The following is a 26,988-nucleotide window of genomic DNA, read 5'->3' on the forward strand; positions in this document are numbered from 1 at the left end:
TTTATGAACAGCTTTTCCATCAGTCAGTACTATAGTAGTTGAGTGAAATCCGCAATATTGGGATGATGAATCCAGTGTAGTAGTAGTACCAAAATGTCTGACGAGGAGGAGCAAGTTAGGCTTTTTTTTCTCTCTCCCTCTCTCCAGGCACCACAGGCATTTGCATTCCTTTCCTGCAAAAGCTAGCCGACAACTGCATAAACTGGGATGTATCCATTCAGCTGTCTCAGAGCAAATAAACCCACAACCAAGAGCGACAGCTTCAGCTAAACCTAGTTAGAAGTTAGCCCCAACAAAGTTGACTGCAGTTGAGCACAGAAGTTGAGGAGGCTCAGCTAATAACGCTAACTCGCTACCGTTAGCTAATAGCACCCAGTTGTCAACGAACGACACCCCTTCGCAAGCAAATCTCTGTGTCGTTATTTACACAGCGACTAAAATATACGTTTTTGCGGTGCCAAAAGTGAGCTTAAGCTTTACACACCTTAGCGACAAAACACCAGGTGCAGCAGAGAAGACAAGAGTAGACAGGACAGTGAGACAGGCGTGGCGGAGCGGAGTGGCTTCTACAAGCACCTAGGCAACGGACCATACCATTCAGTCAGTGGATGGGAATAATTCTGCATCGAGTGATCTTAATGGTACTGTTAAATAGATTTTTGATTAATTGCAGATTCTGACTTTCAAGTGTTAACTTTGTTTTAATTGTATTGTTCCACTTTTTGCTTTGGCAATGTAAGTGAAAAGGTTTTCTCATCATAGCCCTTTGAATTAATTGAAATTGACCCATGACTGACGCACCATAATGTCCCCTGCTGCTGCATGGTCGCACTCACAGTCAGTGGTAGAAAAAGTACTCACATTTATTTGTACATTATTTACTCGAATAAATGTAGAAAAGTATTGGTATCTAAATGTGAATTTTCAAGTTTTCAAAAATGTTAAAAAATATTTTGATAATAGCAGATCAGCTATTTTCAAATGACCAAAAACCCAAAATGTATAGCCTATAGGGCTGAAGTGGTTAATGTATGTTTTGTAATAATTAATAATCCAAATCTATAAAGTAACTATATAGGCCTTTTCAAATAAAGGTAGTGGAGAAAGTTAAATATTTGGATCTGAGATTTAGTAGAGTAGAAGTAAAACTGTAATTGGAAATGCTCAAGTAAAGTACAATTGTACAAATACCTCAAATGAACTTAGTTACTTTTCCCACTGGTCACAGCATAGACATCTATGGTTGCAGTCAGTATAGCCTATTTGTATGTCATTAAATGTTCCTATGAATTGAATATGAAGGACCCCAATGGAAACAATTGCCATATAGGCTTACATGTGGTTTAAATCCTCTTAGCAGACCTTGCATTGAACTGTAGCCTACTTTCCTGTGCTTTTTTTGCAAACTGTTAAAGTATTCAATGAATGAATCAGTAATTTGTGGGGAGAAAATAAATTAGTTTTCCTCATAACAATAATAATCAATCTATGATGAAAACACTTATGTGAATATTCCCTTGAGTTCCCTAAGGATAAGTCCATCTTTCCTCTCTGCTTTAGCCTTTAACGCAGCCACCCATATGGTGACAAATGTAGGCCTACTTACATTTATGGATGATAGAGATAAAAGACAAGTTTACCCTTTTTCCACACTAAATTTGTCAAACAACATAATGTAACTTTTCAAATAATAATACATATTTGAATCATTTAGGAACCAAATAAATCACACCCGTGTGAAGTGAGTGGTGCAACTCCGTGTGGGGGCCCCCGGGGGGGCGGAAGTTCCAGACCCACAGGAACGCACCCAGGGTGCCGGCCCGGTTCCGGCGAGCCGCCCCGCGTCCGAAACGGTTGAGAAATGACAAGTTACCCTGTGAGGGTCCCTCTACTGTAGGCTACTGTACTGTATTGGCTCACCCAAAATCATCATATATACAGTTAATATGTGCGTGTGTACTGTGTTTGTTAGGGTGCGCACAGGTGGTGAAAAACAACTGCGCTGTTTTCGTGCTCAGACCCACCCAGCCAGCCACCCACACACATAGCTCCGTAAGGGAGTGGTTGCACCACTCAAAAAGAAAGTTTTACTAGTCTCCCAACCCACTGTTTGGGAACCACGTGTACTAGACAACTAAAATACTATATAGCAAAGGCAAGTCATTAAGAAGTTAAGAACAATGTTTACAGCCCTAAACAGCCTACATTGAGTACTACATTCCATTCTCACTCATCATTATCCCCTGCAGTTAAAAAACAAACAAAAACAAAACAAAACTAAGCTATACAGTAGCTGCATGTTTATTTTTCATATGATTCACAACACAGATGGATGAGGAGTGGCAGCATGGTCATTATAGGTACCAGAGTTCACTCTAAATGGACTGTTTACAGTAAGGATCTTTTCATGTGGTCGAGCCACTCGTTCCACTGCCCATGGGTGGGTCTTGCTTTGACTCTTTTTTGGACGGTGATACTGCACTGAGGGAGTGTGTGATACATAGGCCTATAGGCTGCGCCGTATGACGGTGTTGCAAGAGTAAAATAGCCTATCTACAAGCTCACAGCATCTTGACGATGTGACACGCTGCCAGTTTGTAGATCGGCTATTTTTGGTGTGCGGCACACACTGTCATACGACAGAGTATAGATCAGGCTTAAGGGAGAGCAAAAAGGGAGCTCTGTTCAAGTAAAGGGAAATGGGCGTTTAGAGTTTCTTTTTAGGAACTCTACATTCCTCCCCCTGGAAACTGTGGATGGCGTGGGTGAAAAAAAATAAAGGAGGTGTGGCTCCCCTGGAAATGAGAGGACCACTGAGAGGGGCATAATATTGAGGAGTTGTGAGGCAAGCTGAGTGAGGTCACATTAAAAGAAGAACAAGATCTAAAACCAAGGTGAGTGGAAATGTAGGCTACTAATAGTGAATGAATATAATGTAACTTGGATATTGATCATTCCTTTCATTGTATGCCATAATCAAAACAGAAATATAGTACTGAAATGTTTTGTTGCTTCTGGTCCAAGCTTAAGAAATCTCTGGCATTCACAACAATGTCGATAGATAAATATGATCGTAACATGAACCATAGCATGAATCTCAGCAATATATTTCTGAACTTTAAACTTTGCAACAATGATTGTGCCTTATGTTGAACAGTACTTGATAAAAAAAAATCCTGTCATAATCTGGTTAGGGTTGGGTCATTATTTTGAAACAGTTTAGTCTGGTTCCTTTTTATGCCATTTCCAATGAATTATTATTTTTCATTCACTTTTAACTTTGATGGGTGTAATCTATGGTACAGTAATTATATCATTTGACAATCATGGAGACTGGAGTACTCATATGCCCACCCAGTTGGAGCTTCGGATAAAGATCTACAGACACCCATCCATTTGGACTTTTCCTTAAGATAAAGATCCATAGATAATTTCATCCTCTTCCTTTTTTTCCTCTCTCTCTCTCTCTATTTCACATTTTGTCTGATTTCTTTTCAACAATTTTGGGCTACAATTACACTTATTACAGATGCAGCTGGGTCTTCGTTTCATTTCATTTAAATCATGTAAAAAGTAAAACACATGATTTCCTTCATACCGTACTTGAAGTCTGAGTTTACAAGTAGAGCTGCTTTAATGAACACCAGGTGTAGGTTCAAAAACACGCTGTTTATTGTGAGCCATGAAAAAGAACCCCAAAACACCAACCTTCCGAAGGTTATTGAGGTTAATTGAGTAAACATTTTGACATCATTTTGATTTCAATGAACCTCGCCCACTTACTCTAATACAGGTTCACTGTATGGTAACACATGGGCCAGTCAAAGAGTAGTTTTAAAAAGAAGTTCATTGGCACTCTGTTTTGGCACCGGGTCTTATGTAACACAGAGTATTCTTTGTCTTGCGGCTCACATTTTCCATTTTGGGTTTAAAAGGAAAACAGGAAAGTACCATAACACAAGTGTGGCAGTAACAAATGTGCTAAATTAAAATGATCATGTAATGATGAATAATGATGCCTTTTCACACTGTTGCCATGCGTATGCTGGGCGGATGATGTTTTTGACAGGAAACTAAAGATGGCATACTTGCTGATGTTCGTTACCCTCCTGCATCTTATCACCCTGGCTATGCTCTTCATTGCCACCATGGAGAAGGTATAGAAATCAATTTGATGTCACGATTAATACTAATTCACATTCAATCAAATTAGTTAATAATTATAGTATTACAATGATGTATATTTTGGTCTGTCTGTCTGTCTGCCTGCCTGCCTGCCTGCCTGCCTGCCTGCCTGCCTGCCTGCCTGCCTGCCTGTCTGTCTGTCTGTCTAGTCCTGGTGGGTTTGGGACGGCCTGGAGAACTCAGACCTGTGGTACAACTGCAGGTTCGACAATGACACAGGAACCTGGTTGTGTGCTTCCTCCCAGGAAACTGGTAAGGAACCATTTCATTAAAACTCCTGATCAAGCAGGGGCATCATTTTTGGTCCCAGGGGACGGAAATTGCCACCTCCTAGCGTTCAAACTTTAACCTTAACCTTTAACATTTTCTCCAACCTCTGAATGTTGTTTTCAGATTACATTCCATACACATCCATTTACCATGCAATCTGGGAACCCATTCAGGCATGCCTATTTTGGGCATTTAATTCTATAGGCGAGCGTTATGTTTCTAAACTGGAAGTCGTACTGTGACTTGTTGTGAGCTTGTAGATCAGCTATAGTTAGAGTTTAAATTTATACTTTTTTTCCACCCTCTTTTTTTCACCCATTTTTAAAGCCTCTGTGATGCAAGTCTCTCCTAAACCAGACAACAGAGACTCTGGTTTTTGGTTGTAGAACAGAGCAGCTTATCATCATCCATTCAGGGCTGTGTCGTATGTGGTTCCTTGATTGATACCCTATTTTCTCATTAGTTTGCACTTAAACTGGGTGGAATCATTTATCTACTACTTACGACATTTTGTCAAATATTTTGCCACTGGGCGCTACAACAAATATACGTATGAATACAACTGGCCATGTAAGGTCGGAGGGCCCACTCAGTTTGAACAGGGAAGAATAGTGCATTCCTCCACACACATTATGCCCTCCCAGTGAAATTCATCACTGTCAGGTGAAAAGCAGCTTATATTGGAGGAGACATGTGGTTGTCTTGCCAAGACCACGGTAGGGGTTGGTAGTGACAGGGACTATATATGCAAATAGGGGGAAAATGACAATGACTAAATAGGAGAAAATTAACTATAGGCCTGGGCCATGGCTCAGTGGTCCAGGCACCTTGGCTGGTAATCCAGTCTGGCAGTGTGCCGCGTGTTCGACTCCCGATCTGGCCTTTACTGCATGTCTTCCCCCTATCTCTCTCCCCATTTCCTGTAAGCCTACTGTCTGTCCCTCTATAAAATAATGGCGAAAGCCTTTTTTTTTTTTTACACGCGCTCCACACCCCCACAGGGAGTGCAGTGCCTGGTGTCGAGTCGGTTAGACCCACGGTTGTCCAGAACAGCCACAAAAGGCCTCTGCCCGGGCTCTGGACCTGATCTCCATATGGAGCTGTCCTGTTCATTCTGACATCTGCATAGACTCTATATTTGGGCATGCCTGACAAAGAACTCCATATATGGGCATAAAAGGGACACAGACATAATAACTGGGTCGGACCCACGGTTGTCCAGAACCGCCACAAAAGGCCTCTGCCCGGGCTCCATATATGGCCTGTGACATCACATTATGTTCTGACATCTGCATAGACTCCATATTTGGGCATGCCTGACATAGAACTCCATAACCATAATTATGGGCATATAAGGGACACTGGGTGGGGCATTAATTTCCAACTTGCATCGTTCCAAGTATTAATAATAATGGGGGAAAGGTAGATATTTGTTAATCCCACGAGGGAAACTGAGCTTCAGCTTCACCCAGTTGATGGCTGCTCGGATGGTCATGATAAGCGCTTTGAGGAGAAATGGTTAAGGCTCAGTGTTAAGCGTTTTGCTCAGAGACACGTAAACCAGGGTCAGGACTCTCAGGGGACGAACTGAACTGGTGACCTTCTGCTTATCAGATGGACTGTCTCGACCCACTACGCTACATGGCCACCCCAGTAATAACAATAATATTTTGTCAACAAACATGGTACGGATGTTGCGTCATCCTTGGGTCAAAGCTAATTGAAAAGCATGTGTGTACGTTTCTTCATTGCAATTTCAAAACCCACCATAATCCACCTCAACAACTAAATAGAGGAAAGCAAAATAGATGTTATTGGGGGGTAAAAATGATGACCGTATTGGTCTATATTATAACAGAAAAATACAATAGAGCACGCACATACACAAACTAAATGCCAGGTGCCGGCCTGCCAGGCCGAGGTAAATAATAGAAGAAAGAATATATTGTCCGCACACTGAAGTAACCTCCAAAACGTAAAAGATTGATTTAAGGTTCCTTCTTACACCATAGTGGACATTTCGAACCATAATGAGGAGCCGTGAGGCTCGAAACATCATGTCCACTATGGTGTAAGGAACCTTAAATAAATCTTTTACGCTTCGGAGCTTACTTCAGTGTGCAGACCTTATCTTTTTTCTAGTATTGGTCTATATACCTGGTGTGGTGTGGTGCATGATGGCGTTCTTGTTCCTTCCTCAGAGTGGCTTCAGGCAGTCCAGGTCCTGATGGTTCTGTCACTGGTCTTCTCCTCTGTGTCGTTCCTGGTGTTCCTTGGACAGCTGTTCACCATGTCCAAGGGTGGTCTCTTCTACTTTACAGGCTTGTGTCAAGTCTTTGCAGGTAATGATAAGGAAACAGGAGCCAAACAAAGCTCCAATTTAGCCTAACCCGGCTCTATGTGTCCCATGCACTAAGCTTGCCTTCCAGAACCATATACTGCAGTGGTGTAAAGCAGGGGTTCTCAACGTCCTTGGCCGGGGACCCCCGAAAATGCTTTGGCAACGTCTCGGGACCCCCGCCCCCCCGACCCCCAATATAAATTCACTGCTACAATAACCTTAATAATAGAGACAATACACCATAAATAAACCAGATATAATCATTAGGGAAGGTGTATGCATGTATTTGCATGCTTTTATTTTTATTTTTATTTGGGGACCCCCCAAAATTATTTTGCGACCCCCCGAGGGGTCGCGACCTTTTTTTTTTTACAGTCTATGGTCGCAACCCACGGGTTGAGAACCCCTGGTGTAAAGTAACTAAGTACCTTTACTTATACTGTATCTGCTATTTTCAAGATACATACATACATACATACTGTACATTTTAAAACTTGAAATGGGAAATTGAGTATTTTCTACTTTTGATACTTTAAGTACATTTTGATGCCAATACATTTGTACGTTTATTTACTCAAGTCAATTCCGGAATTTTACTTGTAACAGAGTAATTCTACATTACAGTATTCATACTTTTACCTAAGTAAAAAACGTGAGTACCTTTTCCACTACTGTAACAGAGTAATTCTACATTACAGTATTCATACTTTTACCTAAGTAAAAAAAATGAGTACTTTTTCCACCACTGTATATATATGTGTTTTTATGTCCTGATGCTTAAATACATTTGTTTTCTGAAAGGCATAATGTTCATCACCATCCTTACTGTCTGTTCAGGTCTAACAGCGTTTGCCGCAGCTCTCATCTACACGTTACACCACAAAGAGATACTTCAGGTCTCCAAGGAAATGCTTTCAGGACATTTTGGCTACTGCTTCATCCTGGCCTGGGTGTGTGTGCCTCTGCTGCTGTGTAGTGGGCTCATGTACATCCATCTGCGAAAGAAACAGTAAGAGCATGGATCCAGGAGGATTACTATGTGACAGTGTTTGAAGTGACAGGGTTACTCATATTTACATCTGAACGATTTGACACATATAGGTATGCTGTGAATGGTGCCTCTGTTGATTGTTCAGGCTTTGACAAATGTTTGTATATGTGTTTTTTTAACAAGACAATACAGGCTTATATAGGCCTACCGCATGTAGCAGCCTTTCAAGTCCCAAAATAGAATGCAATGGCTGATTATACCATTTAAAAAATATATAAGAACTGCACTCTGTCGAGTGCATACTTGCTTGTTGCACACTAGTAGGCCATAAATGGCCTACTAGTGTGCGCAAGCAGAGCGCGCAAGTACTTTCGACCGTTAAAAACTGTCAAATCTCAGTTTCTCTGTGAAGGAACGTTTGAAATGTTGAATTATTAGGTTTAACTATTTGCTACCTACCTACTTTATGCATGTAACGTAATGACTACTTGTGCCTGATACGGCAGTGGTGCCAGATTACATACATGTACTGTATACATAGGAGCATTACCTTTAATCCTCCCAACACTAAAACATATCGTCATTACATCACCATCGAAAACCAATTACACTCTGGCATTGTGTCCTTTAATCCACATCTTTATTACGTCATCATTGAGAGCTAGTTATACCAGCTAGTTATACCAGTGCCGGGTGGATTAAAGGAACTGCCTCTATGTATGTATATGTAATTTGTAAATTGATTAGCGGTATACTGTGGTTACTTTGCGCCGTATGCACCATCCCAGCATTTTCGATGCGTATGCACCGTCCCAGCAAATGACGTAATGACTAGTTGTGCCTGATAAAACCAATGGTTTTCGATGGTGGTGATGTAATGACAATATGTTTTAATGTCGGGAGGATTAAAGGTAATGCTCCTATATGTATACATGTATGTAATCTGGCACCACTGCCGTATCAGGCACAAGTATTCATTACGTCATTTGCTGGGACGGTGCATACGCATAAAAAGTGCTGGGACGGTGCATACGCATCAAAAGTGCTGGGACGGTGCATACGGGCCGTGGGCGAAACTAGTACCTACTTGCGCGCTCTGCTTGCGCAAGTAATTAGAATGTTGACAAATTAAGACAAGTGCCAATGAAGTGTTATGTATTGGGTTGTTGTTTTTTCTCATTCTCTTTTTCTGACAAGGTTTAGATTTAAATGGCACTGGAGTGTGCTTAGAGCAAAGTTTTAAAATATATTTTTGTACCTATACCTATCGCTATAATGTCTAATAAGTGCCTCCAAAATATATCTCAATAAAACATGAATAAACAGAATTCTTACCTTCATTCTACTATGGGTTGGTTTGATTGATTGATGCAGAATAGGTACATGATGAAAGCACAAATCAATACTAAAACGACACCATGATTAAGCATTACACTTGTTTACAACAGGGTCCACCATTTTCAATTCATCAGAAGGTTCTGTTTGAATTGTTATGCTTTTTTTTATTTCGAACAGCTGGCGTTGTTGTTGAAAATGTGTCTGAATTCATTACAGAGGCCACCGAAATGCACAAATTCAAAGATTATCATCGCCATGGCAACCAAAAGTGTAGCACTAGAGTTTGTAAACAGAAAGCTCTGTGGTGTGGATAGAGCTGTTGTAGCTATACAGTCATTTGTAGTCTACCTGTAACAAATTAGTTCAAAAAGTCTGAATTTAGTCGACGTACGTGGAAATGCCTAGTAAACATCAAGCTTCAAGGGAGACATCCACAATAAATCCTCTTGCAAACTCTAAAGGTGTAAAAAGGTTATGTGAAGTTTGTCAGAAAGCAGCGCACCTGCAATGCACCAAGTGTTGCGTCACCTTCTACTGGTGAGTTCTTAATAATTGTTGTAGGCCTATTGTTTTTGTTGATGATTCTATCATTTCATTTAAAACTATATTTTGAAATCAAATTAAACAATGTGCGTTATTATTTTAAGTTGTATCGCTGATAATTAAATGAGGCTGAGCTTGTTGGGATATATAATTTGAACACTAGGTGGCATTGCTCACAAGACTTTACAACACTCCTGTGGAACGTTTTGGCATGAGAACCTGCATCCACCGAAAATGTGGCAGAGGGAGACGAACAGCTGGAAATGAACTTACCACAAAGTTTTTTTCTTCTTCTTCTTCTTTTTTTGCACATGTGACAGTCAGCGAATTGTGAAAGAACAGCCTGTTTGTTATATCACAGAAAATGGGGCAACAATTAAGTAGAAAGAAGAGACAGACATCAAAGAAGGACACTTGGCAAACTTCCCTCTGCTGTGCGACACTGGAGTCAAGAGTTCTTTATACTGCATTTGGTGACATGGTTTTCTCCTAATTTTGCTCCTGTCTGCATGGTTTAGGGATGACTGAGCAACTATATAGCTATTCTCTTATTTTAGAGGGGAGCTTACAAGTTACAACCACCAACTTCTTTACAGTGTCAGTGATTCAATGGTGTCTTTCCAAGCCTTTCGAATGCGTTTCATGTGACGCGCATTTATGAATCAATGGAACATTGTACATACACACCCTCAACGTGTCTCAAGTGTGCTGCAAAAAAACAAAGGACGAGGGGAAGGGAAAACATGTGTGGGAGGGGCCATGTCTCCCCCAGGTCACACACCAAAGCTTATGGTCAGGGACACTCACGAGACGTTTTTTCTCCTACAATAAAACATTTAAAGAAATATTTATTTGTTAAATAATTGTATAAATGTTAAAACAAACGGAACAAATCTAAGCATTTATATAAATAAAATAATGTATAATTAAGAAGTAATGGAAATAGCCGATCTATGTGTGTGTGTGTGTGTGTGTGTGTGTGTGTGTGTGTGTGTGTGTGTGTGTGTGTGTGTGTGTGTGTGTGTATGTGTGTGTGTGTGTGTGTGTGTGTGTGTGTGTGTGTGTGTGTGTGTGTGTGTGTGTGTGTGTGAGAGAGAGAGAGTGTGTGTGTGTGTGTGTGTGTGTGTGTGTGTGTGTGTGTGTGTGTGTGTGTGTGTGTGTGTGTGTGTGTGTGTGTGTGTGTGTGTGTGTGTGTGTGCGTGCGTGTGTGTGTGTGTGTGTGTGTGTGTGTGTGTGTGTATCTATGTACTAACAATTGACTTGTTAGATAGTGTCTTTATCAAAGCAATCAGATTAATTCAAGACAGACAGTGCATCTCGTTGGACCCTAGAGACCATCTTGTGTTCTGTATAGTATTAGCCCACTGCATTTATATGCCAAGTAGAAATTCCTTTGCCCCATGCATGCAGGAGTCAGGACCAAGTGGGAGGGGAAGAGGAAAGGACAGGAGGGTGCCAATTTTCATACTTGGATGCAGTGTACAGCAGGCGTGTACTGCCTGTGTTTCTATTTTCCCCTCCAGTGACACAGAGCACCAGCGTGCTGACTGGGTGGGAATCCACGAGCGGATCTGTCAGCTGCTTGTTCCCATTCGCACCCCGCCACCCTTATATTCCCTGCTGAGTGATCGTGAAGCCCGCCGCGCCCAAACACTGCTCAAACAGGTGAGGAGTGTATGCGGTGTCCCATGAGGACATAATAGGGATGGTTGACTGGATGCACTCACCCACAGCCTATTCACTAACACTCATAGCTGTGACACGTTTATGCAAATATAGTCATACAAATAAATATACCACCACCAAGTCATATACCATTGACAAAAATCATGAGAGGAATCGCCGCAGAGGCCTGAACGGATCAAAATAATTTGCAACATATTGCCATGTTTTCATGTACAGCTAAATAATAGCAGAGATCTCTTCACTTTTCATTTTTTATTTTACCACTGCTGAAATCAATGTTTCCCCTATAATATTTTCCTTTTTGTACAGGGCTCTATTAGGCCCACTGTCTGGCCCAGTCACTTTGCTTTTCCATTTAAATTGCCAGCTCTATATTTGGAGTCTATAGTCATATAAAGACTTTTTGTACAACAATTAGAAAGATTTCTGCATCCATTCAAACCCAGATGGACCCTCAGCTGGCTTACAGCATCAAATTCCACCATTGGTTTCTACCTCAGATTTTCAAATGATCTGCATAGAAAAAGGAGCGGGGTCTTTTTTGCAAAAGAAACGCATCTGGTGTTTGGTTTCCCAGGAGCAGCTGATAGAGATCTCCAGGGAGGTGGCCCAGAGCAAGCTTTCTGAGGGAAAGTACCAGGAGGCATTGCCGGCTGCCCGACTCTTCCTGCGTTGTGCCATGGACGTCTATGGTCCTAGTGCCGTCCAGCTGGTCCCTGCCTACCTGCTGCTGGGTGAAGCCAACATGGGTGGGTGCACGGAGACATTTGTAACTGATGATCCACCTACAATAATTCTAGTGTTTGGTTTTGCCTTTAGCTGCTAGTGGCATGCAAAGAATGCCAGTGCTATATGTAATACTGCATAGTTCTGTGGATTTCTTTTGTCATTAAACACAACGAAATTAGACTGTGCACTGCAGGCTGTGTGTGTGCAGGCTTGCATGTGTGCTTGTTTATTGTATGTCTCTCTCTGCATGTGTGACCTGTGCAAATAATATATCCAGGTCTGGGCAGTCTACCCCAGGCAGAGGAGTACTTATCCCAGGCAGAGTGGACAGTAATGAAGAAGCCAGACTGCGGCCAGGCAGTCCGCCATCAGCTGCACAGGAGCCTGGGTCGGCTCCATACCGCCAAAGGGAACCTGGAGGCCGCCCTGCTCAGCTTCGCCAATGATGTCTGTATCTTTGCTGCCAGCGTGCCAATGTGTTTGGCAATAACATAATGTCAAGTCAATGAAAACCTTGTTACTAACATCTGTGCTGAGCTGAGCTGAGATGTAAATTTAACGATGGATTTTCTCACTGATTGTAATGATAGACCTGTGACACACAATACAATTTGTATTCCTGTTTGATCATTGATTTATTATTTGATTCATTATTAATCTCGTTTCAGTTTTATTCTCATATGACTATTCTGAATTGGTTCACATTGCTACGAACGTGGCTTACATTTGATTACATTTGTTACCCAGTTATAATTGTATCCTTTTAAAACTCTGAATTTAGCTCTCCAGCTTTTAGTTACTTACTCAGTCTGCTGCAACCTTCCGAGGCGAATGACCGCTGGCTGCTGATTTCAGCTTAATTTCTTTTTTTATACCATTGCATCTGTGGTATCAAACAAAACATCCTAAATGGCATTTAGTGGCAATTCTTAATTCTCTCACCAAGAGAATAAAGCTGATTCCAAGTCTGACAGACAGTCTGCTTTTGTGTTAAGGTGTACTATGCCAGTGAAGAATACGGTCTGCACAGCACTGTCGCCTGCAGCGGATACTTTCTCATGGCAAATGTGTTTGTGAAACAGGGGAAGATGCCCATTGCTCATTCCCTATACTCTGAGGTATTTGATATTCTTATTTTGGCTTTACATGGACTTTATTTGTATTCCTTCTCTGTTATGCTTTTATGTATTTTAATGTGCTTTGAATCATCGCCTTTTATGTATGACATGACAAATGCTAAACATGCCATGCCTGCCTCCCTGACTGATGACTGACCTTAAGTTAGTATGAGCTGAGTGGGCAAAAAAATCAATAATATTTACAACCCTGACCCAAGGGTATGTAGGGTCACTTGCTCGCTTCCCAGCCCTCAAAGTGTCATTTTTCTAATTGGGTGGACAGAAACTGCAGCAAAGTGCATCTGAACACATTCAGTGTTTTCTCTAAATGAGTATTGATTACAAGATTGAGTAAGTGAGGCACAGCAGGGACTACAGAGAAAGACCTTAACGACAACAGTATAACTGTACAGTAGGCGCTCTAAACGTCTTTGTACCTCGATTTGTCTTCGCATTGTAGGTGGCAAGTACATGGCATTCCCATCTGACCAAACAGTTTGAGAGCCACACTGATGATGCCCAAAAATCCATTGTGTCATCTGAAGCTCCTTTTGGTGAGTCTTGTTTTGAATAAAATAGAATAGAATAGATGATTAATGATCAAACAAGATGCAACAGAATATCAAATAAACACTAGAACATCTGAGGAAAATATTTACTGAATGAATGAAACTCAGCATATTAAAATTGTATTGTACTTTGATGTGTTCATGACTGAACGTCTGCAACATCTGTTATTATCCTTTATGAACCATAAAATTGTATATTAAACTTTATTGGCAGCTGGAGAATGCATAAATGCTGTATATTTAAATATTGTATGGACTTCCTATATTTAAAGTTACATGTTATATGATGAACATAAATTCTGTGTTCATCATCATGGGTCTATATTTGTCAGGTGTAGGTGAGGTAAGGACCCAAACGCAGGACAGCCAGGCATGTAGTGTTGGAAACCATGAAATGGTGTTTTAATTCAGAAGACAGGTGAACATGAAATAACTTAAAACAGACTGAAACAGGTGACAGGATACAATGACTCAACAAACACTGACTGGGGAACAAGACTGATATACACATGAGGGTTGATTACAAAATGAGACACAGCTGGAGCAAACAAACATAGAACCATGACAACTAGACCAGGGAACAAAACATAGAAATACAAGACCTAGACTGTACAATAAATGACAAAAGTCTGTGCCTGTGACAATATTGAGTATATTGAGTAGGTATTTCTTTTTTACATCACAAGGTTAAGGAATAGAATACAATAGAAAACAGATGGGAATTGGCCTTACAAATCTTAGGATTTTATAAACACCCACTTACTGTAAATAGAAATGATAGATACCGGTAGATAGATAGATAGATAGATAGATAGATAGATAGATAGATAGATAGATAGATAGATAGATAGATAGATAGATAGATAGATAGATAGATAGATAGATAGATAGATAGATAGATAGATAGATAGATAGGTAGGTAGGTAGGTAGGTAGGTAGGTAGGTAGGTAGGTAGGTAGATAGATTAGATTTATTGTCACTGCACATAGAGCAAGAAAGTACTGCCGAAGCCGCACATATTATACAAATACTTTGATAGATGGCATCAGTGATTTTCATAATGGGCATCTATTAGATGCCCATTATGAAAATCACTGATGAAATCCAATGTGGTGGATATTGGATTTTAATTTGCTTTGAAACAGGTGTGTAGAAACCAATGGGCGATGTCATAGCTCCCTTCATCCATATTGTTTTACAGTATATAGGCACGCTAGGGTTCATGTGCTTAATGATCCACCTTATCTGATCCAGCTGAGCAAATTGCACTTTTATTGCGCCATGCTGCCACTGAAGCTCTGTGCAGCATTAGATGATGTCATCAGCCACTCACTGTCAGCATCTTCTCCCCTCCAGCCTAGAGAGCATGCATGGAGCTCCATTGGCGTATCACTGAAAATAAGGTCAGCGATACTATATTTAGCCATGTTAGCCTACTGCGCCTGTCTTAACACCAGGCAGTCATGGCGGCTGACTTAAGGAGCATCACTGACACGTCCTCTGTCTGCACCATTATACTGTCTCCAGTAGCAACTGTAGGCCTCAATGCAATTTAGCCTCGCTTCCTTTCGCGATCGGCCACTGGGGCGTGTGACCTGACCTGGCTGAGCTGTTATTAGTTAGCTGTGCAGAATGTGCCATTTCAGGTTTTAAAATGTATACAAATATTTTGAAAATGGCAGACAGAAATGTAGCCGACATGCTAAATACCATAGTCGTACATTGTTTTGTAAATGTTTTATGTTTCCGTTTGATTTTATGCCCAAACCACACCAATGGGTCGCCATGCAACTCCTCGCAACCAAACGGCTGCATGGCAACCCATTGGTGTGGTTTGGGCCAATTGAATTGAACCAGTTGAATCACTTGGGTCATATATCACACCACTTGGACGAACGCTAAAACCGTCTTCTCCCGTCTCAACCCTTTGGTGTGGTTTGGGCCAATTGAATTGAACCAATTGAATCACTTGGGTCATATATCACACCGCTGGGACGAACGCTAAAACCGTCTTCTCCCGTCTCAACCCTTTGTTGTGGTTTGGGTTTTAGACAAGGCCCAGCAGGCTGAGGTGGAGCACATGCTTACAACCATACTGGATTCTGGAGAGAAGGACTCCAGGCAGGAGGACACGCCACAGACTGCCCTGGTAGCCCATTGCCTGGCCATGCTCTGGTACCTGGGAGGAGACCGACTGAAGGTGAGGGCGCAATAAAGAGATCACTTGGCACACTGTTTTATATACTTTCCAATGGATCTATCGTACCCTTTTTTCCTTTATAACTTCTTTGCCATATTTTACTATCTTGAAAAACATGTTTAAAAGAAGAAAATACATTTCAGAACTATTTTGAAATGTTTTTCAAAATAGTAAAAAATTGGAAATACGTTTAGGGATAAGGGTGGCGCATGATATAGCACATATATGGGCCCTATCTTGCCCCTTACCCTTCATGAAAAATAGTAAAAAATGCCTTGTGTGCTTTAATTTGCATTGCCAAGATTGCCACTTTTGACACAGTGACAGATTTTCTACTGTATGCTGCACCGTCTCATTCGTGGTGGAATTAGCTCAGCTGTAATTACTAAAGCCTTAAAGACTATCACGCTGGATTGGAAGTAGGATTTGTCAGGGAGTTGATCCTATACCAGCGCATCTCTGTCCTGACTTCACTCACTGGTTTCATGCATGCCAGTACAGGTCAGGAATTATAGTGTATTACATAGTAGTGTATTATTGGAGGTTGGAGGTAAATTGAGTGTGCTGCTTTTCAGCAGCATGCTAGTGGTGGTTTGACTGACATTCAGAGACAGCAAAAAAAAAAGTATGTAGAAAAAGGCCTGTATCAAACAGATGATTGTCACAGACTTAGAGGTCTTTCAAGTTTAGTAGGTCAGAGGAGAGGGGAAGGGATAAACCAGACACCATGACACACTCTCAAAAAGTCTTTAATATCCATTCAATAAATCTTTTCACCAGTTTCCGTTTGTATTTCTAATATCCCGTCTTGTAGCTTAGTTGTGTGTGTCTATTTACCATTCACAGGCCAGTTCTTAATCCATTTCCCACACTACACTAGTGGCTCAATGCCAGGATGTAGTAGGACTTGGCCGAATGCTGATCCGCATGCGTGCATGTGCGCTCGTGTTTGCGTGAATGCATACGTGCGTGTGTATTTGTGTCTGGTTGTGTGTGTCTGTGTATGTAGTATGTACGTATGTACAATGTCAGCATGCCCTTTGCTGTCATGGCAGTGTATAAGGTTGCAAATGTATGAAGTGAGGAGAGCTGCTATACCACAGATCAGACATTTAATGCAAAAGACAACCTCTCAAAGGGTGAATTTCTACCTGCCAGAGGCCCGCGAGCATGATGTTCATGCTCTCTAATAGCATTTATTTGCATTCTAGTCAAATTCACAGATTGCCTAGTGTCAGCAGTTTGGGGTATCATCTTGCCATTTCCTGTTTCTCTGATTTACTGTCCTAAAGAAAACAAAACACTCCAAACACTCCAGTTAGCTGTGGCATAATAGAGAAACACTGCTTGTGCAGGAGCACAACATTGGGTTTTAGGGCTTAGGTTTTATATTATGCATCCTAAGTTAAATGTGCCGAAAGTGATATATATATATATTTTTTTAAACATATGTTTATTGATTTCTTTTACAGTACAAAGAAGTATTTTCAAAACAATTGACATATATTTTTCTAAAGTGATTATTTGGGGTATTATTAATAAGTGTTAAATAACACTGTATTCCTGTGGTAATCATTGCTATAGCATGTTTGTTCAGTAACAGGGGGTCTCCCTGTTGTCTCCGGCTATTTATAAATGGAAAATACATAATCAGGTCGGGCATACTAATTTGATCCAATCAGGAGTGAGAACTACGTACACAGGATAAACAATTAAATTGGAAGGGACAAAAAGAGCACACATCACTTACAGTGCAGCACCTGCTTTATGCCTCAACTGACTACTCTTTCTGTTCGAAATAAGTCCAAGTGAGGCTAAAACCATTGAGGGCTGAGATTCTTTTTTGATTGCTTAATCACAATGCACGTTCTAAAGAACTAGGCCGGTGCCCGGCTGTAGAGCACAGAGTCTGTAACGATGGAAGTTGGAGATCCATGCCCCACCGGCTATGCAATACCCGTTGTACCAATCTGTCTGTGTCGGACATCATCCGTCATCAATCTCGGATCCACATTATCTTACGCACATCCAGTGTAAAGCACTATGGGTAGCCAGCCAGCCAACTAAGTACATTTACTCAAGTACTGCACTTAAGTACAATTTTGAGGAATTTGTGTAGTATTTCCAATTTCCAGCCTACTCCACTACATACAATTTTTGTACTTTTACTCCATTACATTTATTTGAAAACTTTAGTTACTAGTTACTTTGTAGATTTTGATTATTATGACAAAACATATAGTAACCACTTCAGTCCTATGTATATTTCAGCCATTTAAAAAAATGCCGATCTACAAGCTCACAATGCGTCACATTTTCAAAATATGTTTTGACATTTGATAACTTGAAATGGCACATTCTGCATAATGAGTACTTTTACTTTTTGTACCTTAAGTACATTTTGATGTCAATACTTTCGCACTTTTACAGTTTTACACTTTTACACTCAAATACATTTTGAATTCCGGACTAATAGGCCTACTTGTAACAGAGTATTTCTGTATTGCAGTATTGATACTTTTACTTTACGTTGAAAATGTGAGTACTTTTTCCACCACTGCCAGTCTGCCATCTGATTAGGTGATCAGGAGTGAGTGTCAGACCCACTGGGACACGGCCCCAATTCACAACATTATATAAGTGAGCTTTAACTCTGCCCTTAACGGTATAACAGCTGTAGCCTGTTTGTTTATTTCCATGTGTGTGTGTGTGTGTGTGTGTGTGTGTGTGTGTGTGTGTGTGTGTGTGTGTGTGTGTGTGTGTGTGTGTGTGTGTGTGTGTGTGTGTGTGTCAGGCCCTGGATTTTGGCAACAGGGCCCTGCAGTTGAGCGAGCTAGAACCAAACCACAACCTGACAGAGCCTATTCAAGACCTGCTTCAGCTGGTACAGAACACACCCCAATAACGGAACAGGCTGGCTGACTAAAGGCTGCCCTGCCCATCATCTACCCAGACCTACTGTATGTTGTTACATGTATGCACCAGACTGTGCTCCTCTGTAGTCAATCTTCCGCCGTAGTCTGAAAACTCACCTCTTCAGACTCCAGATATTCTACTGTTAGATGGATGTTAGCATCTTAGCTTTCTTATGATCCTTGATGACTATTTCTATGTATTTGATGTATTACCATGTTCTTGCTCACTGTAAATCGCTCTGCATTACGAGCGTCTGCTCTGATTGTAAATTGTAGTCTATCACACTGCTGTACCATATAGCAATATATATAGCAATGATATGAATGCTAGGTACGTCATGTGTAGGCTGTTCAATACTTTCTTCCCCCCCCCCCTCAAAATCATTTTATTAAAAAAAAACTTTTTTAAGACATCTCAGCGACTCATGCGACTCAGATGAAACTCACCTGTCACCCCACTCAGGTGGTCAACCAAAATCACACAACTGTTAGTTCAGGCACATCAGGCGCATCAGAAATGTGGACCTATATGGGGACCTACCATGAGTCACAGACAAAATCAGAGAGAGAAGGATGAGGCTGGCAGGGCACTGCGTCGAGCACCCGGAACTTGAGGCCAGTAAATTGACTCTATGGGAACCAACCCAGGACAAAGCCAGGAGGGGAAAGTGGCACACCACCTACGTGGTCGCACTGCGGCACGACAGCTTAGCTAACAACACTGCAGAGCTCAAGAATGTTAGATAGGAGAGTGTGGAGTGCAGCGGAGAACTAACTAGTTTAGGCGAAAATGTTCCAAAAATGTCAAACATTTCAAAACGTAAAAAGAGATAAAAAAAAATAGCTGATCTACAAGCTCACATATGCGACACGTTGTGAGCTAGTAGATTGGCTACTTTTGCTATTCCTACAATGAAGTATACAGGGCTTACGTGTAAGTGGGTAATTAACATTGGGGAGTGATTGACCAGTAACATTGTGAAATCAGTGTCCACTGAACATTGCAATGTATTGTATGCATGCAGATAAAAAAAATAATTAAAAGAAGCAGGCATGTTTTTCATCTTTTTTGAATGAATTTATTTTGATCTAAAAAAAAAAAAAAGAAAAAAAAAGAGGGATATACAGTATATGTACATCATTTTGCACATTGGTGAACTATAACTGTTTTGGGAATTTTGCAACACACTTGTCAAAATGTCTGATGATAAATCCATTTTCTTCACATTGAGGTCTAGCACGACTCTGCGTACAAGTCCAGAGTCACGGATCACGCCAGGTGTGAAATCAATTATCATGTGGTGATAAATACTAGTGTTGGACAAAGTGAATTTGTCTCTATTCTAACCAACAGAGAAGCTGCATCAATGCATTGGGGCATAAACTTTTTCTTTTCTTTCTTTTTTTTTGTTGCCATCATTGGTATTGATACTGCAAACCTGGAGGAAGGAAACAGAGGAAAGGAACCTAATGATCGCTTTCAAATCCTACATATTATATACAAATTCTGAAACAGTTTAAAAAAAATTATTTATATCAAAACAAAGAATCAATGTTAAATTCATCTCATTACTAGTATTATTAGTACTGAATTATACAACAAAATGCTTGTTTTTGGCATTGAGATTCATTTTGTAGGTGTTGAGAGGCAGTGAAACGCGGAAACACTTGCACAGCATTTCCACATATTCCCTTTTTAAATATTTGAGCCAAATATACATTAGCAGCAATTCAGAAATAAATAGTAACCTTTTTGCGTTGTGTTGTTGTACACAATGATCAGTCTGGAGTATTCCATACCTGCACAGCTAAATCCTCTATGTAAGTTTCAAACCAGTGTCAAAATGGACACTTATTGACATGTCTTTACACTCTTTTTGTTTTTACACGCTTTTGCTGTGCGTGCTCTAGGCAGGCCAAACACATCTCGAGCTAATGACATCTTTATATCCACTGCCAACAAGGACCACTTTATGACTTAACTATTATGTGTCCACTGGGCACCTCTCACTTTGTTCTTCTTTCTAAAATAGAGGTGCGTTTGGAAAGCACCAGTCACATACTGTAGCTGTTACATAGCTGCTATAATATGACTAACCAAAAGACCACTTGAAACGCCACACTCTCATTAAAAGTTGAAACGTTTTTAACTTGCGGTGCTTTTTGACTGCTAAAACAAAGGGCAGTGTTGGGAACACTTCAGCAGATCATTACACCAGTTGAGAACAAGAGGTTACCAGTGGACACACTACAGTATAACCTTCCCGGTGTTTTCCATGTAATTTAGTACGTGGCGTCCCTGGCTCTGGTCAATATCTCCCATGCCTTGTCTCTCCTTTGAAATGGCCACTGTTCTGAGAAGACCAGACAGACAGAACCCAAGCCTGAACCAAACTGTGAGCGATGTGCTTGTTTACCTGTGTAAAATACACATCTTCTCAGATCAATGCTCACAAAAGGGCACCATGCAGACAATGAAAAGGCATTTTCATAGTTGTTAGGGCACAAACAATTGTCCCAAACAATCTCAGTAACATTAGCCTTGCTTGATGTGCTTATGGATGAAGTGGCTGAATGGTTTCAAACAATGCATCATGTTCAGAGAAGAAAAAAAGAAAATCGTCATCTCTCCTATGGCTGGTGTTTAAGGTCTAAAGAGGATATGTCATCTTGGATTTACATGTATCTACAGAACAATGAATGTGGAATGACAGAGTTTAATACAAAGACAAAAACTTGGAAAAAAGGGTGACGACTCCAAACAGGAGGTGGTTACCCCATAGGACCTTTCAGAAAGCAGGGTGACCAGACCTGTAACGGTACTCCCAGGCAACGATATCAGCAGAGCAAATACAAGTACCGTTATGGGGCTATAGGTTACCTGTTGGGAATCAGGGCATGTCAAGTATGGATGGGGACACATGGGGGGGATTTCACAGCTTCTCTTTTTCAATGTATTTTTTTTTCCTTTTGTATATATGTATGTATAGATATACAGTAAATATTATGCTGGACAACATCACAGTACTGGAAATGGTGTTAAATCTCTGAGTGGAGACACTGCGATTAACTTGACAGCTTTCGGGAGGAAAGAATTAAAGTCACCTCTCATTGTCTTGTCTTATCTGCCACGTTTAGATTTGGCATCTGCGTGATTACTTCCCTCAAGCCCCTGTTCGATTCCAGACAGTTAGTAAAACCTCCCCACATGAAAAAGGGTATATAGGGGGTCAACCATCACAGCGGTCTCACTTTATTGAGACAATATTAGTGCACACAACTTTTTTTTTCTTTTTTTCTTTCAGAAAAAGAAAAAAGAAAAACATAAATTAGAAATAAAAAAAAAGAATGATGTAAAACAAGCAAGGAAAAAGTGCCTGTAAACCTTCATCATACACTGCACCTTATGTTATAGCTTACAACCTCTTTTCCCCCCATTGTTGTTAGTGTATCTGCCGATAAGCATCATTTCACAGGCAGATCCCTAACTTGGATGGATATATATATCACATGCATCTTCTTTTTTTTAACGGGGTGGGAGGAAAGGGAGATCCAGGCTGCTTCCCTGAATTTTGCAAGAGTCAACAAGTCTACAAAGAAACATTCTGAGGCAAAACAGGATTGGCTTGTGCTTTGGATCATATACTGTGAATGGTTTCGAAGACGAACGGCAGTTACCCCAGAGCCTGTATTGACAGGTGTAGTAGTGGAAGGTGGACCGGTAAGTGATCTAGTGTAAAACTATGTATAAAAAAAAAGATATTGGCTACGGTAATACCCAGAAACTTAGTTTTTTCCCCATTAAAGGAATGAGAAAGTGACATTCTATTCAAACAGACTGAAAAAAAAATATATAACCTTTTGCATTATTTTATTTGTACATCATGCTGACAGTTTGGAGGTTGCCTCGCTTTGTTAAAAAAAGAAAAGAAAAAATAACATTAAATTGTCATCAGCAAATAGAATGACTGAGAAATCACATCTAGCCAAATCCAGAAGCTCCAGCACCAAATTACGGTTGTAACTTTTTTTTCTTTCTCTCCTTTTTCAGTATCATACAAACCAATTTGTACATATTAGCTTACCCAAAATGTTAACGTTGGCAGTTGTTTTAGCCCTTCCAGTTTCATCAGCTGGAATTCTAGTTAGAAATAGAGCTAATCCTACTACCTTAATATTTACAAAACAAAATACACAAACTATACCTATCTCCTAGATATACTATATAAAGGGAGGGAAAGCCTGGCATATCATGGCCCATCTGAAACCACAAGTATCCTGGTGTTGATATGTATGTTTGGGTTTCTGTTGTTTCATACTATGGCAGTGAGAAGTCATCTGTTTTGAGGTATATTATGCTTGCCGGTGTAGACTCAGCTTTCACACTCCATGTCACGTTTCCCAAATACGTAATCTGAGCAGAAAAATGCATCTGTTCATCATAAAGTGCTATATTTTAAATGAAGTTAAAAAAATAAAAATAAAGAAATAGCAGACCGACTGAACTGCTATTGTTCTTGTAAAAAAAAGAAAAATGGTAAAGAGCCATCTAAAAGCATAAATTTAAAAAAGTATTTAATTTAATCTCCCATGGGTGTAACATTTCTAGAAGTCATACCCTCTGTGCTTAAAGGGAAATACACCCCAAAGCAGAATTCATATTTAGTATTCATATGATCTTGAATAATTTATTTTATTTTTGTCTACATCAACAAGTCTACCCCAACCTGTGAGTTAAACAGCACCTTTTGAGTGGGCTCCATTGACAATGAATCAAGTGAGAATTTTACAAACCTTTCCGTGGATCACGGAATGCTCTGTAACCTGGGTGTGATATATGGCAGATATGTTAAAATATGTGATTGTTTTGAGCGTGACAGCTCAAACAAACAGCAGGTCCACAAAGATATGCATTAACTCACTGTCAATGTAGCACCGCATTTTGACTTTAGGCAGAGTTGTTCATGAAAACAATTAAGCGAATTACCCAAGATCATAAGCAATGAACTCAGTTATTAGAGAGGATAACAACATACTGTACATAATATAATCACCACTGCGAGGGCCGTGAGTTCCACCTCAGGTTCCAGTTGTGCCCTCTCTCTCCCCATCCTTCACTATGTCCCTTCCTCTCTCTCCCCATCCTTCACTATGTCCCTTCCTCTCTCTCCCCATCCTTCACTATGTCCCTTCCAACAAGGACTATTGCTACATTTGAAATGACAGTACACTGTGCCTATATAGCCCTCGGACCGCATCCCTGTCCAATGGAGATAACCACTTGCAAGAAACACTTCACCCCATCTCCCCAATTCACCAAGCATGGCCGCAGTCTCCATGAAAACCTGCCCATATCACTCTCCAACATACACCTTTATGGAGTGCATTCAGCGTGAGAACCCGCGTTAGCTCTTGAGTGCTTACAGTGGGGTAAGCCCGCCCCTTCAAAAACATATCTACTATTAGTAACAATAAAGATAATAGTAATAATACTCTTCCTAAACTCACCCTCCGCAATTTTGCAAAAATGAAAACTAGGTTTGTCCAGTTTGGTAAAGACCTTGCATTCTATATCCCTCTCCCCTGTCACTATAGGCTGCAGATTAAGCTTTTTGTTTTTGGAGTGTGAGGTTTGTATTACAGTTGGGAATAAAAAGTGGGAAGAGAGAAGGGTCAGGGGAGCAGCCTCAGATCTCTCTGTTTATGGAGGGAGTTAGTATGAGAAGACTCATGTCAGTTGGTATCTGTCTGTAGGTCAGTTTTTGTCGATGGTTGTGGCATAGTACAGTACGCACGCGCGCGTGTGTGTTTGTGTGTGTGTGTGTGTGTGTGTGTGTGTGTTTTTTTGTGTGTTTGTGTGTGTGTGCGTGTGTGCGTGCGTGCGTGCGTGCGTGCGTGCTCATGGAGGTGTTCCATTTGTTCAGCTCATGTGTTTTCTTCTTCTTTGCACTTGCCTGCGTTGTTTTATTGTAGAGGGTTACTTGTGTATTAGTAAAATGAATGTCTGTCGCCATGTGTAGGGGTGATATGTAGGGGTGATATGTGTGTTTGTGATTCTACGGCATGTGTGTGTGTGTGTGTGTGTGTGTGTGTGTGTGTGCGTGCGTGCGCAAGTGCGTGCATGACGCTGCCGTTCAGCTCACTCAGTCAATAACTTGATCTCGTTGGCGAGGAGGGTGTTGAAGTTGTAGGCGGGGTCGGGGAGGCTGGGGAGCCTGGAGAGGTCGGGCAGGGAGGGCGCCATGACCTCCCTTGGGGAGGACTGCGATGGCTCGGCCAGCTCTGGGTCGCTCTCGCTGGAGGTGGAGCCCACGCTCATGTTGCACGCGGCCTCGGGCAGCGAGCCCCCGCCGAGGATGCCGGCGGGCACGCCTGGGCACACCTCGGGCTCGCTGCTGGTCTCGCTTGTGGTCTCGCTTGTGGTCTCGCTGGTGCTGGACACCACCGAGAGCAGGGACATCTTGCGGGTGAGGCGGCTGGGCAGCAGCGACAGGGCGTAATCGGCCACGATGCCCGCCACGTCCATGCCGCAGGCCTGGTCAAAGGCGATGAAGCCCACGTTGGCGTTGGCCTCGCACACCACGAAGGAGCCGTCGTTGAGCTGCAGCAGGTCGATGCCACACACGTCCATGCCCAGGATGTTGGACACCTGCGTGGCCAACTGCTTGGCCTCCTCGCTCAGCGGGCACATCATGCCGACGCCACCTAAACAAACCAACGGAGAACAGGGTCACAAACCTTAACGCACAAACAAACATCGCTGTGAAGTGTAGTTGATTTGATGTCTATAAAAGCACGTCAACAATTAATTTCCACTCAGGCCCTTTAATAATTAATAGCATATTGGCATTGGCAACCAAGAGTGAGCGCCTAATCCGCATGCATATTCATGACACTACAAGCCATGTCGTGATGGCACACGACAACATTTTCATGCACCAACAATTTCTGGCATTGAATCCAATGACCATCAGATTGTAAGATCCAACCGGAAACACTGGTAAAATGTCACGGCACATGACACCTGTTACATAAAAAGCAGAACGCACTGGTGAGTGTTGGCCCCAATATGTCGCAGTGGATTACTGCTTCAAATAGCCTGAAAACTGCACACGCCTCCTCGATGTTTGGCATCAACAGGACTGCAGTTTTTCTCAGGGTTTATTTATTAGTTTCAATTCAGTTGTCTTTGCTTGTCATATGGTCATTGAAAACAGTTTTTGTTTCCAAATACTGTATTGTTTTTAATTATATTATATACATGTTACTTTCAAAAATTTTATCCCACGATTTTGTAACCCAGTTACATGTTACTTTGTATCAATTGTTTTTCTTCTCCCCCAAGTGTTGGCAATTCCCCCGATGTTTGTATAGTCCACGTCTGACCAGGCTGTAGGAGGCGCTAGTGCAGCAACACGCACGTACGCACGCACGCACGCATGCACACACTGTCGAACACCTGTCTCCATAGTCTCCATAGTTTTCAACTTATTTCTTATCAAGGCCTATTATTTATTCTGCATTTAAGGCACTGATCACGATTTGATAATATGTATCCTTGCAGACCCAAAACTAAAGAATATTTTATTGTCATTGGATATGATTTTGTGCACAATTCCATGCTGTATTGATGTGGTACTATAGGAGAGATAAGGCAGACAATACTGATAATATCAACAAAACAATTACATGCTCTAATTGTGTAGACTTCTTTTAAATTAAGTAGCCTAATGCAGGTGTTTTTGGGCTGCTTTCGCCTTTATTTTACATTTTTTATAGAGGGACAGACAGTAGTGTTTAACAGTTTTAATGCCGGGATTAAACGACCGTCTTCCAGGCTAGACTGCCAATTGAAGTTACCTTTGAACAGCCAGTGCACCGATCGCTGAGTTGCTTGTCATGAAAATCCACTTGAAAACGGTGTAATCGCTTGTTGTAGTGTATTATTGTAGTATAATATTCCAAAGTGCATACCACAACAACAGGCAGGACTGGGCAGCCGTGCGCTGCTATGCAACTTCCCCATTGTAAACAACGGGGAATCAATTTCCCATCACAGTGGATGTCCTCCAACCACCTCAAGCTGAACCCAGACAAGACTGA

At 41.2% G+C, this 26,988-nt stretch overlaps 4 protein-coding genes across 10 annotated transcripts in view; 2 read left to right on the forward strand and 2 right to left on the reverse strand.

The window, feature by feature from the left end:
* ccdc30 (coiled-coil domain containing 30) overlaps positions 1 to 592 on the reverse strand; it is a 42,198-nt gene extending 41,606 nt beyond the window's left edge. For all 6 annotated transcript variants that reach the window (XM_083768437.1, XM_083768438.1, XM_083768434.1 and 3 more), the window contains exon 1: positions 485 to 592. The gene's annotated coding sequence lies outside the window, so the exon portion shown is untranslated. The remainder of the gene's footprint in view (positions 1 to 484) is intronic.
* Positions 593 to 2,796: 2,204 nt separating this feature from the next.
* Positions 2,797 to 9,127, forward strand: LOC310861752 (epithelial membrane protein 3-like). The gene is made up of 5 exons (XM_083769359.1): positions 2,797 to 2,894; positions 4,070 to 4,157; positions 4,335 to 4,437; positions 6,657 to 6,797; positions 7,634 to 9,127. Exons 2-5 carry the CDS (start codon positions 4,080 to 4,082, stop codon positions 7,807 to 7,809), a joined length of 498 nt encoding a protein of 165 aa, XP_083625485.1. The 5' UTR covers positions 2,797 to 2,894; positions 4,070 to 4,079; the 3' UTR covers positions 7,810 to 9,127.
* A 122-nt stretch (positions 9,128 to 9,249) lies between these two features.
* Positions 9,250 to 19,805, forward strand: zmynd12 (zinc finger, MYND-type containing 12). The gene is made up of 8 exons (XM_083769678.1): positions 9,250 to 9,662; positions 11,192 to 11,333; positions 11,932 to 12,103; positions 12,361 to 12,530; positions 13,079 to 13,201; positions 13,662 to 13,755; positions 15,822 to 15,970; positions 18,765 to 19,805. Exons 1-8 carry the CDS (start codon positions 9,523 to 9,525, stop codon positions 18,873 to 18,875), a joined length of 1,101 nt encoding a protein of 366 aa, XP_083625804.1. The 5' UTR covers positions 9,250 to 9,522; the 3' UTR covers positions 18,876 to 19,805.
* Positions 19,806 to 20,006: 201 nt separating this feature from the next.
* rimkla (ribosomal modification protein rimK-like family member A) overlaps positions 20,007 to 26,988 on the reverse strand; it is a 36,412-nt gene continuing 29,430 nt past the window's right edge. Inside the window, exons 5-6 of one of the 2 annotated variants that reach the window (XR_014569535.1) lie at positions 20,112 to 25,590; positions 20,009 to 20,073 (exon numbers count right to left, since the gene is read on the reverse strand). Coding sequence is in view for 1 of the 2 variants with exons in the window: in XM_083769962.1 (XP_083626088.1) it covers positions 25,025 to 25,590 (566 nt within the window). In the remaining variant the exon portion in view is untranslated. Of the gene's footprint in view, positions 25,591 to 26,988 lie in introns of both variants that reach the window. The other variant, XM_083769962.1, reaches the window with a different exon arrangement.

Source organism: Protomyctophum parallelum (genome assembly GCF_964188405.1).
Source record: "Protomyctophum parallelum genome assembly, chromosome: 7".
In the NCBI taxonomy this organism is placed as follows: domain Eukaryota; kingdom Metazoa; phylum Chordata; class Actinopteri; order Myctophiformes; family Myctophidae; genus Protomyctophum; species Protomyctophum parallelum.